Below are 15,440 nucleotides of genomic sequence, written 5' to 3' on the forward strand. Positions count from 1 at the left end.
TGTGGACCAGATGAGTGGTGTGGGGTGGTCCATGAGCTGGCTCAGGCCCGCATGCTTGGATCAGGCTGTGCACAGCCTCAGCTAGCTCCTTGCAGCCTCTGTCTGGGCCTGTGTGCCAAGATTGGGGCCCTGCACCATCTCTGTTCAGCTTTGCATGCTGAAATCAGTACCTTGTGCTACCACTGCCTGGCCCTGTGTGTGGGGATCAGGCCCTACATCTGCCCTGTCTGCCTGATCTAATGTACAGGCCTGTGGGCCACAGGCCTGGATCTGGCTTGCGGGCCAGGGGCTGATCACCCCTGATATAGATCATCAAGCCTGGCTGCCCTGAATTTGGCCAGACTGTGCCTAAAATGAGTCCTCTTACTTCTAGTGCATAGGCTGCTTTTCCCCCCCATGGTATGTTAATGGAGCGCCCGCACTGTGACAAGCTGCCCTGGCAAAAAGACGTGGGTTACCTGCTGCTCTTTGCTTTCTTCCATGCACTCAGCTGTGCCTGTGCCGTATGTCTCAGCAGCTTGTGAAGGGCTCTGGTGCAAGGAGGAGCAAAGCCCCTCTGGCTGGAGGCGGGTACATGGGTGTGCGAGCCAAGAGACATGACAAGCTACTCCCCAGGACACAGAGAATGAGGTTTTAAACCTGCCCCAGGCTTTCAGACGGATGTGGCTGGAGAAGCCTGGCACGAACCTGGACTTGAGCAGCAGCTCTGCGGTCATAGCCCTGAGCCTGGCAAACTAGAGGGGAGGGCTGCTTCTGCGGGGATCAGAGCCCAGCCCAGCTCCCCCCTGCCAGCAGAGCAGTCCTGCTGGGGTCTCACCCAGGCTGCCTGAGAGCTGCAGGGAGCAGGAGCACCCTAGGGCTGTCTCTGTTGCCTGTGGATGTTGTTTCCTGGGCTCTCTTTACCTGTACTGGCTGCAAGAGCCCTCTGACCCGCTGTCCGCCAGCCCCAGGCCACCAGCGCAGAGGGCTGGGTCTTGGGGTCATGCAGGACTCACTGCGGCCAGGGGAGCTGGGCAGGACTCAGCAAGGATGTGCAGCTGCAGATGGGGTTGGGGGCTTTGCTCCAGGGAGGCAGAGATCTCTCAGTTAACCCTTTGCTGCCCACACCAAGAGGGGAGCCCATCTGCTGCTTAAGTTTTCATCTCTAAAGCATCTTTTTGTTCCTTAGTTTATCTCCCTCCATTTACTTCTCTCCTCCTCTCTCTCCCATTCCCTGTCTTTCCTTTTCTATCCTTCCATTCCTCCTTTCTTACAACTCTCCACAAACAAGTCCTTCCTTCCTTCCTTCCTCTTGCGCACATCCTTCTTTTTCTCTCTCTCCCCCCAGTTTTCTCCTGTCCTCTGTTTCTCTCCCTGTCCTCCCTTCCTCACCCTCCCTCTGGCTCTGAGCTCCTTGGGAAGAAGACAATTTGAAGGCTTTCCGCTCTGCTCTCAGCTGAGAGGCTCTTTTCCCTCAAGCCAATCAATGGCAGCCTTTCAGCCCCAGTGGGGCTTGGCAAACATGAGATCAATAAGTTATTAGCACCATTCTGTCAGCTGTAATGTGGAGATTGATCGGGGCCGGAGCTCCTGCATGCCGCCTGGCACTTCCCCAGCCTGATAAAGATGACAGATTAAGGGAATAAGAAAAAGGAATTAAGGAGTCTGGCTGTCAAAGCTGTCACGGGCTGGAGCCGCGCCGTTTTTTTTCAGGGGCTGAATGAGTGCAATCGGACATCTAAATGGTGCGAAGGGGGCAGCCCTGCCAGCAGCGCTGCCCGAAACCGCTGCCTTTGGTGCTCACCTCTGAGAGTGGAGCGGGGAGACGTGGGCAGACAGAGGCGAAGCAGTCTGGCCAGGCTCGCTGGTACAGGCCACAGGCATGGCACTCGTCATTCCTGCTGCCAGCAACACTGCAGTGCCCCTGCACAGTGCTCCCCTTGCAAGCGTCCCTTCCCAGGCAGGGGGAGACGGGGCCAGGGCCCCAGTGCTGCGCTGCTGCCTGTTGGCACATTGCTGGCTAGCCATTGTGGTTGGGCACCATGCATGCCATGGGTGCCCAGAGAAGGGGGAGCTAGGGAGCAGCGATAGCAGGGATGTATCAGAGGCTGGAAAAGGCCCCACGCTATCAAAGAGGGAGTGGCTCCCTGAGGAAAAACATGCAGTAACAAGGTGGGACTTCCCAGTGATGGTGCACAGCCAGGGAAAGCAAGGAGCAGCTGAGGTTCCCAGTGCAGGCACTGACCACTGCTCAGAGCAGCAAATTGAATGTCGCATTGCCCATTTCACAGATAGGCAAGCTGAGGCCTAGTTGTCCAGAGAGGCACAGATACTGTCCCTAGGTGACACGATGAATCACAGGCAGAGGTAGGCATAGAGTCCAGTCCTAACTCTCTGTCCTCTGGTGTAACATCCTCCTTCCCAGAGCCGAGGACAGAATCGGGGATTCCTGTTTTTTTTATTTGATCCTTCTCTGACTTCACCCTGTTCCCCCAGAGCTAGGGCCAGGGACCTGGAGGACAGACTACTACCACCTTTCTCTCGCTTTTCGCTCACACTTCTTCCCGGTGCTGAGAGGGAACGTAGGAGTCCAGGCTCCTCCATCAGCAGCAAGACTCCTTATATCTTCCTTAAACGAGAGCGGAGACTCAGAAGCTCACAGCCGAAGAGCTCAGTGCGGCGTATAAAAGGAATCTGGTTCTCTCTTAAGCCCAGCAGATCCTCCTCGAGCTGGATTTTGCAGACAATGAATATTAACCCCCTTGTCATGGCTCAGCCCCGTGCCGTAACAATGACTTTTGTAGGGGATAGGTAGGCAGGTGATGCCTATGCACCTTTGCCCATAAACTGCCTGGTCATCGACAGGTTTGGGGACAGCTCTAGGGTGACCGTGTCACCTGCAGTCATGGGGTCTTGCTGCTGGTCACAATGAGCAATTGCCACAGACAGCTGGTAAAATAAACGACCGGCCAGTTCTCAAGGGTGGCACAGGAGGGGAGTGCCTGAAGGTTACAGCAGTGGACTGGGCTTTTTTGCAGGCTCCATTTCTGCCTGTAGAAGGCACCGGGGGCTGTGGACGACAGTGCCCCGCTCTACATGCTGCAGCACGGCTCCTCCTTAGTCTTTACTCCCTTTGGGTTAGAAGGATGGATCAGTGCACTGAGCCCTATCAGTTCTCTGCCCTGTTCTGGAGCTCCATTCCCCCCCGCCACTCACAGGTCCTCTGCCCCCCCAGGCAAGAGAGGGTAAGAACAAGTTTCTTTTTGTACTGCACCTGCTGTCTTTAGTCAGATCCAGGCCTGAAATTCCCATGACCCCTCGCTTCTCCTTCCCTTTGTTCCCCGGCAGGCAGGGGCCAGGCAGCAAGAGTCCGCGCTATTGCTTGCAGCCTTTGTTGTGTGCAGCTCCCAGCCCAGTGGGACGGTGCAAGCTGGTGCTACCACTCAGATTCAGGGTAAATGGACAAGGCCCCCCTGCCACCCTACTCCTGTCCCCCCCTTCCCCCGCCACACCAGGGACCCAGCTTCTCGGGGTCCCTGCCAGCCTGACTCGCTGGCTGCAGGGACAGGCTGAGCAGCAGGGATGGAGCAGTGGGGGTCCCGAAGCAGGCTGGTCCTGCCAGGAGCAAGGGAAGGGATGCAGGAAAGGCAGGTCAGGATGCCACTGAGGCATTATGATCTGACCAGTGGAAGTGTCAGCTGTAGCCCAGGCTTCAGTAGGAGGTGGTGGAGTGAGGAGAGCAAAAGGACATTTCGCCTGGTTAAAATAGCAGGGGGATGGGAAAGACTCTTTATCTTGCTCCATCTGAGCCTTGGTCACCTCCCATCCAACCCAGCTGGAGCGTGGCTTCTTCCACAGCAAACCAGTCGACATGACAGGGCATGTGGGACCAGCCCCTGGCGTGCCCAAGATTCAGGTCTGCTCAGAAGCACCATGCCCTCTGCACGTGGGGACGTTTGGCACCGGAGAGACACAACAGATGCTCCACACTGGTCCCTGCTCTGTGCTCCCTCCAAAAAGCATGGACCCACCCATCTGGCAGAGGGCTTGGCTGGGCTGTCAGGCTATTACAGCTGACGGGCTTAAGGTAAAAGCAAGCTTGGGGTGTGTTGCAGGGGGACAGGATTCCAGCTGAGACAAGGGCACCTTGAGAGACCCCCCATGACCCTGAGGTCACTGTCAAGTGCAAAGACTCCTCTTCATAGCTGTTGCTGTTAAAAGGCTGTTGGAGACATTCCCGCGTCTGCAAAGACACATGATAAGCCCTCCACCCTCCTTTCTAGCATTCCTCTCTGAAACTGTTGCACCAGAGCCAGCGGCTTACAGCTGGGAGCAACATGCCTCAGGTTCAGTCTCCGTTGCAGAGTTTAGCAACTGCAGGCCCGGTGTCAGTGTGGCTTGCTGTTGTCATGCCCCTGGGCTGGATCTGGCCCCACGGGTTTTGGGTGCACTGTCCAGGATCCAGAGCACCAGGCCTTTGCAAGGTGCTGTGGGCAGTCGGTTCACCTATGCTGGGAATTGTGGGTGGAAATAGTTTGGGCCCACAGGGGAGTGGTGATGGGGGTACCCTGTCCATCCTCACAACCAGGTCCAACCACCACCGCTGTTTGTGGAGACAGTATTTCTTCAGTTTGGGCCTGGGCAGAGCCAAGCTGACCTGCCACAAAACTTTGGGCTCTGAAGTCCCTTTTTCCCTGTGCTGTGTGTGTTAGGGCAGGGGCATTCCTCCGCAGAGGCAGAAGCATCATCCTTCTCCCGCTGACCTATTTCCCCGGCCTGATGCACCTGGTGACATCTCGGTGCACTGACCTGGAAGTGTCGCATGCGGTGGCTGAGCTTTCTCCTCCACCTGGCTCCTGCAGAAGGTCACGCTGAGATTGCTGGGAGCAGATGCTCAGGGGAAGGTGCTTTCAGCTGCTTTTCCAAGTGGCACTTTTGGATCTCAGCATCCCTGCTCCAGTCTGGGCCTTGTGGTTCAGTGCGGCATCTCGTTTAAAGCAGTCTTGGGCCTTTTGGCAGGCTGGCGGCAGCATACGGGGGGAGGTGATCAGCATTCTCGGGCGTTCTGACCGCCCTGGCACTCTCTGTTCCCGTGACTGCCTTGGCCTGGCTTCATAATGCTTCTGTCCGACTGATAATGCCTTTCATTTCCAACTGTAATATCAAAGGCTGCCCTGATTTGGCCTCTTCTGCAATTCCTTGAAAAGGTGGGGCGGAAAAAGGGATTTAAAAAATAAGAGAGAGACTGCCATTCGTTTTCTGGAGCGCACAGGCTTCTGCAGGTGCTGCGGGCTGACGGCGCCACGGCCGCTGGCCCCCATCCTTGTGCTTAGCGACCCACTTGCAGTGCAGAACCTGTCTCGTTAGGGATGGCAGGGCTCCCGGAAGCTGCCGTTGCCAGCTCATCTACAAAACTCACTTTATTTTGCCACCGCTGCGGCTGCCGTCGCTGTCGCCAAGCCAGGAGGGAACTCGATCAAAGACAGTGTGAATTTTCTTTCCCTTCTCCCCCCTGTCTTCTTTTCTTCACGGGCAAGTCCAAAGAGCAGATTTTGAAAGGCCACCCATTGTGATGAGTGGCATTTTGGGAGGGCTGGCTGGGGTGCCAGGCGCTGTAAAAAGGCACGTGTTCACCAGCTGCAGCTGGTACATCAACCCTGCATCCACCGCAGGGCTCTGCAGGGGAGAGGACCAGTCTCCTGGATTAAAATATGAAGGCTTTGCCTCTTCTGTAGCAGCCAAGCATCTTGGTGGACTCAAATGGTAACCAAGGAAGGCATGTCCCTCCATCGGTGGGGTGGGCGGCATTACTCCATCCCACAGCTACGACAGCGAAGAAGAAAGACCACTTTGTTAGAAGTGTGACTGCAACCTCATTTGGATCCCTGGTTTGCCCCAGACTTCATGTATCAGCTTGGGCAGGTCACTTGATCTCTCTGCCTCTGTTCCCTTCAGTGGTGAGGCCTTTTTCCCACTCTTTATCCTGTTTTGCCTGTAAGCCCTTGGTGACAGGGGCTGTCCTTCATAATGCAAGGGGCTATGATGGCAGTGGAGGGCAATGGAGGAGCAGAGAGGGGAAGTGACTTGCCTTGAGTCCAGTGGTCTGTGGTAGAGCCAGGAGGCACAAGGGTGGGGAGGCTGTGCTTTCACCACAACCCCCTCTTTGGTTCCCGGGTCTAATTCATTGCAATGAGGAACTGCTTGAAATTAAAAAGGAAGCGTACCACATGCAAAGCAGGTACATCACCCAGCGGTGCAAGCTTAGCATAATGGAAAGCACTCCCACGCTGGAGGTGTAACGAGAATCTTGTCATCTCCCTCCCTCTCCCTCCCCGAGGTGTTTTTCCATCCTTTGAATTTTCAAATGGAAAACGGGGACTTGTCGACAAAAAGCTGTTGCTTGCGTCTCCCAGAGCCTCAGGATCGGATGCAAGGGTGAGATGCTAGCTCAGGGCATGCAGGCCTCCTGGGGGGGTGATACCCTAGCATGGTGTCTCTGGAGGGCTTGGCTCAAATCCTGATTGTTTCACAGGTGAAAATACGTGGTGGCATGACCCTAACCGTGAGCTGGCACACACAAGTATGTTCCAACGGCCACAACACTTGTGCACCCACGCTGAGGGGCCCATGTCGAGGAGAACAGGTGACGCCAGCCCGCATGGGTCGGGGCTGGGGCTGGGTCTTCAGCATGGTTGGTTTTTGCAGGGGGAGTCCAGCTGAGTCGCGGACTTTAAGGGCGCGCTGCACGTCAGAACAGCGGTGCGTTGGCAGAGCTGTGTGTGTGGACTACCCAGGGTAGAAAGGGCGAGGTGCTTTGGCTGAGTTGCAAAGTCCTGGAATTGCACTGCAGGCACTTACAGCTGTTGCCAACAACCAGGACCTCAAAGCCTGTGTCACCAGTTCCTCAGGTGAATATTTTCTGCCTGAAATGCACAGGATTAGGCAGTGATGTGACCCACCCTTCCTGCTCAGGTTGGGCATAGCGAGCAGAGCAGCGGCACTGTGGCCTTCTGAAACGGCAAACCCCAGATCAGAGGAGGACGTATGGTCTCAGCCCCACTCCCTGGGTTTGCAGTGCCAGGCTAGCCTCTCCAGGAAAACCAGCCTGGAGAAGGAGGAGCTCCCAGGGGAGGGACAGGCGACCTTAGCACAGGCTGGGGGGCTGGCACTTTAGTGACTTCAGGTAGGACACTGACTTGTCCCGCCTTGATTTCTCCTTCTGCAAAGTTCAGATTACCCCCACCTTCCTCCCCAAGCCTGTCCGAATGTGAAATGCTTTGAGGATTTGACTCTGCCTCCAGCCTGGCCCGTCTATTTTTCAAATCATTCCCTTTTTTTTTCCTTTTGCATTCCGCTTGCTTTTCACTTGTGGGTGGCTGCAGACCTTTGCAGTCCTCTCCGAGGCCCAGCCGTGGTAACAGCCCAGGTGAGGGGGTCATGGCGAGATAAGGTCATAGGCAGACCGTGTGCTCTGAAACCTTGAAATGCCACTTACAACTTTGCAGTTCTAATATCACTTACTGGACAAAGGCATTTCCAATGCCTTTTTGGAAAGGGCACTGCCAGGTTCTGCCCTCTACATGTTAACTGTCTGTTCCCAGCTCCCAGCTGTGTCAGCTGCAGCTCTTTACCCTGGGTCTCTTGGTCAGCACAGCGCCAGGTCAGTGCAACTGAATTTAGCTAGCTGAACTCAAAGGAATACAGAGTGGCTGTTAGTGTTAAGGACAGCGGCTTGGTTCAAAGTGTCGTGTAGAATGGGAATCATTTGTTTGTTGGGATAAAACAGCATTGGTTTGAATTGTAACATTTCTTAACCATTGCAAACAAGATGCTGTTCATGCAGGTTGACTCGTAGACAGGTGCAACATATACTCACTCAAATATGGTACTTGTTTTCAAGGTTTTTTTTTTTTTTTTTTTAAGATGCTGCATCTTTAACAAGCCCTTGATAGATGAGAATTTGATGTTTGCAGTGACAAACAGTCTCTTCCTTCCTGCCCATATGCAGCATCATGCTTTCAGTTTCCCCAGCATTATTATGGGAGGATATTGATTTTAAATCTGTTCAGGGGACGCTGTAATTGTATATTAGATATTTTGTGTTGGCTCGTAAGGCTGCACTAATGCAAAAGGCTTGAGCATTTCCGTACAATCTAGAGGGAGAAGATTGCTAAGGACCTTGAGGTTTTTAACAGGAGAGAGAGAGGGAGAGAGAGAGAGAAAGAAAGAGAGACAGACTGTGGTAGGAAGATTCAGAGTCGGGTGGGGGGGGGTGTTTTCTCCCCTCTTCTCCCCCGCAGTTGCTCTGCATCAGGGCATGAAAGGAGTGGAAACACAAGGGGGAGAAAAGGCAGCAGAACAAACGATGAAACTCAGTAAGGAAATAAACTAGATTCAGAATTTACAGCTAGAAATCATTGCATTGATCACTGTGTGAACAGTCATTACATCCCTTCGGACTGCATGACTAGAGAAGCAGATCTGGGCTCTCCAGATGAGGATTTTTCTTACTTTCTTTTTTTTTTTCCCCTCTGTTTTTCCCAGTCCTTCCCCCCCTTCCACCCGTAACCTGACTCGGGGGTGTGCGTATGTGTGTGCGTGTGTGTGTGTGTGTGTGTGTGGGAAGCAAAATGCAAAAGTCTTGCATTGATTGTGTGGAAGGGAACGAAGTGAAGCATTATCTAACACTCAGGTTTCTCATGTCTCTCTCTCTTCTAGATGAGATTTTAGGCAAGAGAAGAGTATGTTCTCCCAACAGCAGCAGTGAGTGTCCTTTAGAAAGCAAGAAAGCCCGAAGCGAGTCCCCGAAGGGTAAGTGCTGCTTTTCTTCCCCCTACACTTCCCTTTTTTCCCCTTTCTTAACAACGGAACTTAATTGAAATTAATGAGGGAGGCAAGATGCTGAGAGTGCGGGGCTGAGGCAGGGGACCAATGCTCTCTTTATCGCAGTGCACGGAAGGTCAGAGCATGTATGCGAGTGTGTGTGGGAGGGGGGGAATTACCTCCTTAATTAGAATAATTATTGCACAGTCTAAAAACCAAGCCGGCGGCTCTTGGGGCGGATTTTTGGGGAGTTTCCATTCCAGGCGGAGCGTCTTGGTTTGGGTATTTAAGACAAAACATGGACATGATTATTATGTTGGCATCTGCTCCTTTTTTTAATTAAAAAAATTGCCTAATAGTGAGAATAATAAGCCTTGTCTGGTGGTTCCTGCTGCATGTCTGAGGCTGTTCATACAGAGAGGAGAATCTAAAGAAGGTCTCTCCTTTTTAGGGATTTTTTTTTTTTTAATCCCTTGATTTGTTTTTATGTCTCGCTCCCATAAACGTAATTTTAAAACTTTCTTTACGGCCGGCGGAGTGGAGTGGGTAATGGAGCCTGCAGTTAATGAGTTCGTCTCGAGTTTGCTTAAATGAGGTTTTGCAGGCCGTTCAGTTAGAGGCTTTGTTGTTAAGTTCAAACTAATTAGCTGTCAGTAATGCCCACCTCGATCATTATTGCTTAACCTGCGCTCTTCTGGCTATTAAAAAAAAAAAAGCAGCAGCAGACAAGCTGCCTGGGAGCCAGGTCTAGTTTCACAGCCTTTGGAGTCCAGCAGCTGAGATTCTTAAAGCGGTACGCTCCCACGACCAAAGCAGAGCGGCTCGATGGAGACTCCTGTACGCAGTAGTTTATCCTGGAACATTTGCCGTTTCCTATAAGAGTAGTTGGTGCAGTGCCTCACAGTGGTGCTTGCACTGCCCGCTGATTTGAAATCATATTATTTTAGCTGCCCCCCTCCTTCCTGACTTCCAGCCCCAAAATGACAATCAGAAGAGCATTAGTATTCCAGAAGGATGTTGGATGCTAACAATATCTTGTATAATGGGTGCTAATGGTATCTGATAGCTGCTCACAGTACCTAGTAACGTACACTTGTTCTAAGTAATTTCCCTTTATGTGGCCCTTTCTTGCCTCTTATCTCTATATCCCAGCCTAGAAGCATATGCATATTCCAGCAGCAATTCCTGCTGGGTGCTATGGCTACCTGGCACCATACAGCTGCCCTGAACTGCTTTCTGTTGCTTATTCATGTGTCTGCTTCCTGTCTTCCTCCTAGTGTTATCATCAGATGTGCATCTGTAGGCCTGGTAGGAATGCCTCTTTGGGTGCTGCAATAGACGTTGGGTTTCCGCATTCATCCATGAAACACCAGTCTGTAGTGGGCTCCCTGACAGCAGTCAGTGCACACGCTACCCACCAGCCCCCTTCGCCAAGTCCGTGTCCTGGGCAGTCCTTAGCCATTGCATGCTTTGAAAACGAATCAAGGTGTTAGCAGTCTGTGAGGTCTTGCTGAGAAGCAGCTAAACTAGTTGGCAATCGGAGGCCAGCCTGTTGCTTTCAGATCTCTGACTTCCACTCACCAGCCCAGTGAAGGACCTGGTTCTGCAGACTGGTGCGTTTGCCCTGATTGGGGGGGATGCTCACATCTCCAAGAGATGGGTGAGAACCGTCTCCCCTCCTAACTTTGGTGAAATGAGACTCAGATCAGAAGCAACCCTGGGCTTTTGCAGCCCATTCCCACCCACTCACGAGGCTGCCCCAGTCTAAATCCTGCTTCCTGAGCCTGACTCATTAGGTTGGGGTTTCTCCCTGAATCATTCAACCAGGGGTTCCCCAGAAACACTGAGCCGAGGCAGCTCCGCCACACTTTCATTGTCTACTCCCACACTTTCCTTTCTCAGAAAGCCTCCCTGGCCTGTAAGGCAGTCTGTGCCCGTGCTCTCTCTCTTTCTGTTGTGTAATCTGTGAGGCTATTTATGGGTTCCTCTCCTCCCTATGTCACTATTTAAGGGCCTTTCCCTACTGGGGTCAGGATGGTGCTAGTTGCAACTGAGCAGCTTGGTTCCCTAGATAAGCAGAATCAGGGCCGAGCGGTGCATCAGGTCTTTGGGGCACTTTCCCCCTCTGGCCTGGCAATCTGTGCTCTTAAATTGTACTAATGGGGGGCAGGCACAACATCCGAGTCATTGGAGTAGATCAGATCAGGGCTCCGTATACTCCTGTGTTTTTTCTTTGGTGATTACTAGTACCGGCTGCTTCCCAGAAGCCTTAAAAACCCAGTAATAGCCAGGCCCTACCCAGGGGACATTGATCCCCAACCTCTGCTTCACTGATGGGAGGTCTGTCTCCTCCTATAGCTTTTCATTCCCCCTAATGCAATTCAGATGTGCTCATTGTCCACAGAAATGCTTTGCTCTTTGGATCTTGCTGAGATCTGACCTCAGTGATGATATTTTCATGCGCCATGGTAGCACAGAGAGACCTGAGTCCTGACCTCCGTCTCTACGTGCTAAGTGCTATACAAGCAGGCCAGACAGGTGATCCCGGCCCCAAAGTGCTTACAGTATTCTGTGGTGCTGAGTACCTCGGAGGAGCTAGTGCAGGGATCCTCATGTCTGTAACTTTGTTGAAAAAGCATAGGTCTCAGTGGGGAAAATTTCTTGTGGACCCTTTCTACCCCATGCATGTTCCCTGGGGCTGTCGGATCAGTTCCTGATGTGGAAAGGCAATATGAGGGGAGGGTTCGGTATATGTCCAGCTGTCTTTAATGTGATGGAGTAGCTGGGAATAAAAACCAAGATCAATACTACGTGATCACTCATCAGTGAGTGTCTTGTGAGCCACTGAGGGTCACTGGGTCACCATTTGGGAGCCCCTGCTACTGCCCATGGTGTATAACCCTGTTGTCCGGTGGAGCTGTGCTAAAGCCCAGAACTCACTGAAAACACAGGGATAAGGAGTTAATAGTGGGCATGGTCTGGGGAAACTCCTTTTCCACACGCATAGAGGAAAGATGGGTGATGAAGCACTGGGTTGACATTGTGCTCCAGACCAGGCCATCCTTTACCCTTATGGCAGCAGCTCCTGCAACCCCTTCCCCCAGTGTCCCTGTCTAGCAATGGGACCAAGGCTTTCCCCGCAGCCTCCCCATCCAGCAGTGCAGGAGCATGGAAAGCAGCCTGGCCAAGAGCAGCGGGACCGTGGAGGGAGGCAGAACTTGGCTTCAGTTTTCCCTTCCCACCTCAGCTTGGTGCCTCATGGTGCCTGAGCCGAAAGGTGGTAGGAGCGGGGTGGGAACTGGGAACAACGCCTTCATTGTAAACCCTGGAGGTCCCTGCCGTTCTCTCCGGCCTTTGCTTGCTGCTTCTTTGCCACGGCACTGTCTAAAACCCTTATCCCGTCATGTCACGCGCCAGTCCGGGACGCGGCTGTCAGTCCGGGCATGACAGCATTGTCTCTGAACCCAGCGCTTGAAGAGGAGAGATGACCCCGGGCCCGTGGCATATCTGGAGCTGCGGCGGCTGCATCTGACAAGGCCGGGAGAACAGAGTAAATCACTCCCTCGCTCTGACTGAGTGAAAAAACACCTGTAGGGCTGGAAGCCCTTCCAGCAGCGACGCAGTAACCTTCCCTTCCCCCTCCCCACCGCACACGGCGCGCACGCTAGAGATCAAAAGCGAGCCGTATCTGGGTGGAAGCCGGGCCGCGCTGGCGCTGCTGTCAAGCAGAGCAGAACGTTCTCGCGTCTCGTATGGAAATGCAAGCGTATCAGAGGCTCGGAGTGAGGGCTGCGCTGGCAGGTCACGGAGGCAGCTTTCTCCCCAAGAGACAGTTCCCGGAGTACAACCCTCGCTCCCACGGCAGCAGATCTGCTTCTCTGGCCCCCAGGGACAAGGCCCAGAGCAGCATTAGTGCAGAGAGAGAGAGAAAGAATCGGTGAGATTTTATTTCCACCAAATTCGAGCGCTGAAAAAAATAGTTCTGGTACGAGCCTCAGCACGTCAGAAGACTTCAAACTAGGCTGGACTAAGTGCGCAGTAGGGGACGGCCGTGCCCTGGCCCCGGGGGTGCCGGCTGTGGGGCCTCAGAGGCGACCGCATCTGCTCCTCTCCGTGACTCGCTTCAAACAAAACCGAACCACACCACTTTGCATCTTTGGCCTGGAGCAGAAGGCAGAGCCTTGCAGTCTGACGGGGTGTCCCAGCGGGCGATTAGAGGAGCTGGGTGAACAGGCTGTGTCTTTGCCAGGAGCTGGTAGCTCTTGCAAAGCATCTCTCCAGCAGTGGCTGCAAGAGGGGAGGGAATAGGTTGGCTGGGGTCCTGCCAGCCCTGCTGGAGATTGCTCGCTGTCCGGACAAGCTTTGTGGGGGGGATGAGCCTCCAAGAAAAGCCTTTTCTTTTCCGTCCTTGAGTCGGGAAGCTGGAATGAGTGTCTGCTCCTGGGGAGGCGCCAGCCATAGCATGATGTTGGGTCAGAGCCGTGCTTCGAGCAGCGTGCCTCTCAGCCCCGGGGCTCTGACTCCCTTGTAGCTGCCATTCAGGAAGGCAGCAAAGGTTAGAGCTATCGCCGTGAGCAAGAGGGACAGACTGAGCATGAGTACGTGCGTGCATCGTGCGTGTGCTTGCATACACACATACACACGCGCACACCCACACACCAGGCGCTCTTGTCTGGGGCGGAGCAGGGGACTCGTGCAGCAGAGCAGCAGAGAAGGCTGCGCCTTCCTTCGCAACTCCCCCATCCCCACCTCGCCCCTGAGATCTGCTCGGAGGCTGATCAGAGAGCGTCTGTGGTAATTACATGGCATTATCCTCTCCCTGCAATGACACCACCTCATTTCCTAATGACAAGGCTGTGACAAAACCCTAAAGATTTTCCTAACTCAGGACCTGCCGTTTTGCTGCTGGGAGCGTCAGAGGGGAGAGGAGACAGCTGGCGCATGGCTGAGCAGTGGGGAGGGGAGGTGAGGAGGGCGCTGCGGGTGTGGGCGAGCTGGGAGGTGTGATTCAGAGGGGAATTTCCAAATCCTTCCTCTCCTTCCTGCAAGCGCAGGCCACCTGCAGTGCGACGCAATCCTGCCTCGTGGGGTTGCCTCTTAATTATCCTTCCCCTCCCACCCCACTTTTCGAGTCGGGGTTTGAAGCCGGTGCCCTCGGTTGGAGATGAGGGCCGGGGTCCAGCAGTCCATGTGGTGCAGCTCGGCTTGCACCGTGAACCTGTGAATCTCACAGGAAGTCCACAGGCCTCGAGATACAGAAACGCGTCACTGGGGTGGAGTTTGGCAGCCGCTGCTGAGGCTGCAAACCGCAGAGTGCTGGGACAGGTGAGAAACTCAGCTGCATGCAGGCAGCCCGGGCCCAGGTTGCCCACCCTCTGGGCCTTACAGGGGCCTCGGGGAGCAGAGTGGGGCTTGCAAGTCCAGGATGCAACAGGTCTCTTGGCTTTGTTTTCTCGGTGGGGTTTTGTGCAGCTCTGACTCGTGTGAATCCCCTCTCGGTTCTGGAGGAAACTAGCTCTCCACAGGCCCTGTGCCCCATTCATTCCCCTGAAGATAACCCGGCAGGGTCTTCTGTTACCTGAGTGCTATAAATGCAGCGTTTGCTCTTTGAGTGTCACCTGCCTACACGTTTGTAATGGAGCTGCAATTCTGAGTCCTGGCATTCCCGGCTGGTACTAGTGTAAAACAAGCGGTGTATACCCCCCTCTTGTCCCTTGGCCTTTCCAGAACTGCCCTCTTGCATCTGGGAAAGTGCCCAGAGAGAGGCCTCGCTGCCTGGAGGCCCGAAGGGCTCAGACGATGGAGACAGGCTAACAGCTGAAGGAGAGAGAATTCAGGACGTGCACGAAAGGCTTCCATTAATAGTTTGCTCTGTAATTTGGTTAACGCGCTGGCTTTCGAGCAAAGCCAGGGCATGGCAGGAGGCCTCCCTTCCCTCTGCCCGTTAAAACTGTTATTGGGAGTTCCTCTGTGAGGGATGAAAAGGTTTCGCCTGCGGGGATGATCCAAGATAAAATAGTGTTCGAGCAGCCACTGCCAAGGCAAGAGAGTGGTAATTACTCTGAGTTCTGCTTACAGTAAACAGCAAGCTGCCGTGGTCGTAGCTCTCTGGTTGCTCCACTGGGGTCCCCGTCACCTGGGGAGCAGGCAGGGCTGTATTTCAAGGGTCCCAGCCCTGCACGACTCGGTGAGCAGAGAGACAAGGGTATTAGCAGCACATCTGTTAGAGTCATTGAGCCTAACGTTGCCTTTGACATCCGTGCACCCACTGCGGATTCGGTGGGAAAAGCAGAGCTGTCCCGCGTGTTCGCTCACCTCACTTGACCTGCTGGAGTCATCGGGACAGCCGGATAGTTTGTAGGGTTTTCTCTTCTATCTGTGCTGAAAGAGACACAGAAGCTGAAAGGAATTTCGGTGTGTGAGAATCATCCGCTGGTTACCCAGCTGTCACCTGACTCGGGTTTCAGTTTGTGAGATACCTGTTCACTCGGTTTCGTCTGTCCTGTGCCAACGCCGGTCCTCCTGGGGCTTGGGGTCAGGGTTTCAGTGGCCAGAATATGCGATAAAAGCTGCTGTCTCTTGCAAATATCCCAAGCAGCGAGGGTCTGGGAGATGCATCTCTGTTCAAATTTGCGTTA

General features: G+C 53.8%; 1 protein-coding gene across 1 annotated transcript in view; it reads left to right on the top strand.

The window, feature by feature from the left end:
- SAMD11 (sterile alpha motif domain containing 11) overlaps positions 1-15,440 on the top strand; it is a 195,256-nt gene that overhangs the window by 126,606 nt on the left and 53,210 nt on the right. Inside the window, exons 5-6 of the mRNA XM_019511552.1 lie at positions 6,512-6,622; positions 8,698-8,790. Coding sequence (XP_019367097.1) covers positions 6,512-6,622; positions 8,698-8,790 — 204 coding nt within the window. The remainder of the gene's footprint in view (positions 1-6,511; positions 6,623-8,697; positions 8,791-15,440) is intronic.

The sequence above is a fragment of the Gavialis gangeticus genome, unplaced genomic scaffold (genome assembly GCF_001723915.1).
Source record: "Gavialis gangeticus isolate Ggan-Ray unplaced genomic scaffold, GavGan_comp1, whole genome shotgun sequence".
Lineage (NCBI taxonomy): Eukaryota > Metazoa > Chordata > Crocodylia > Gavialidae > Gavialis > Gavialis gangeticus.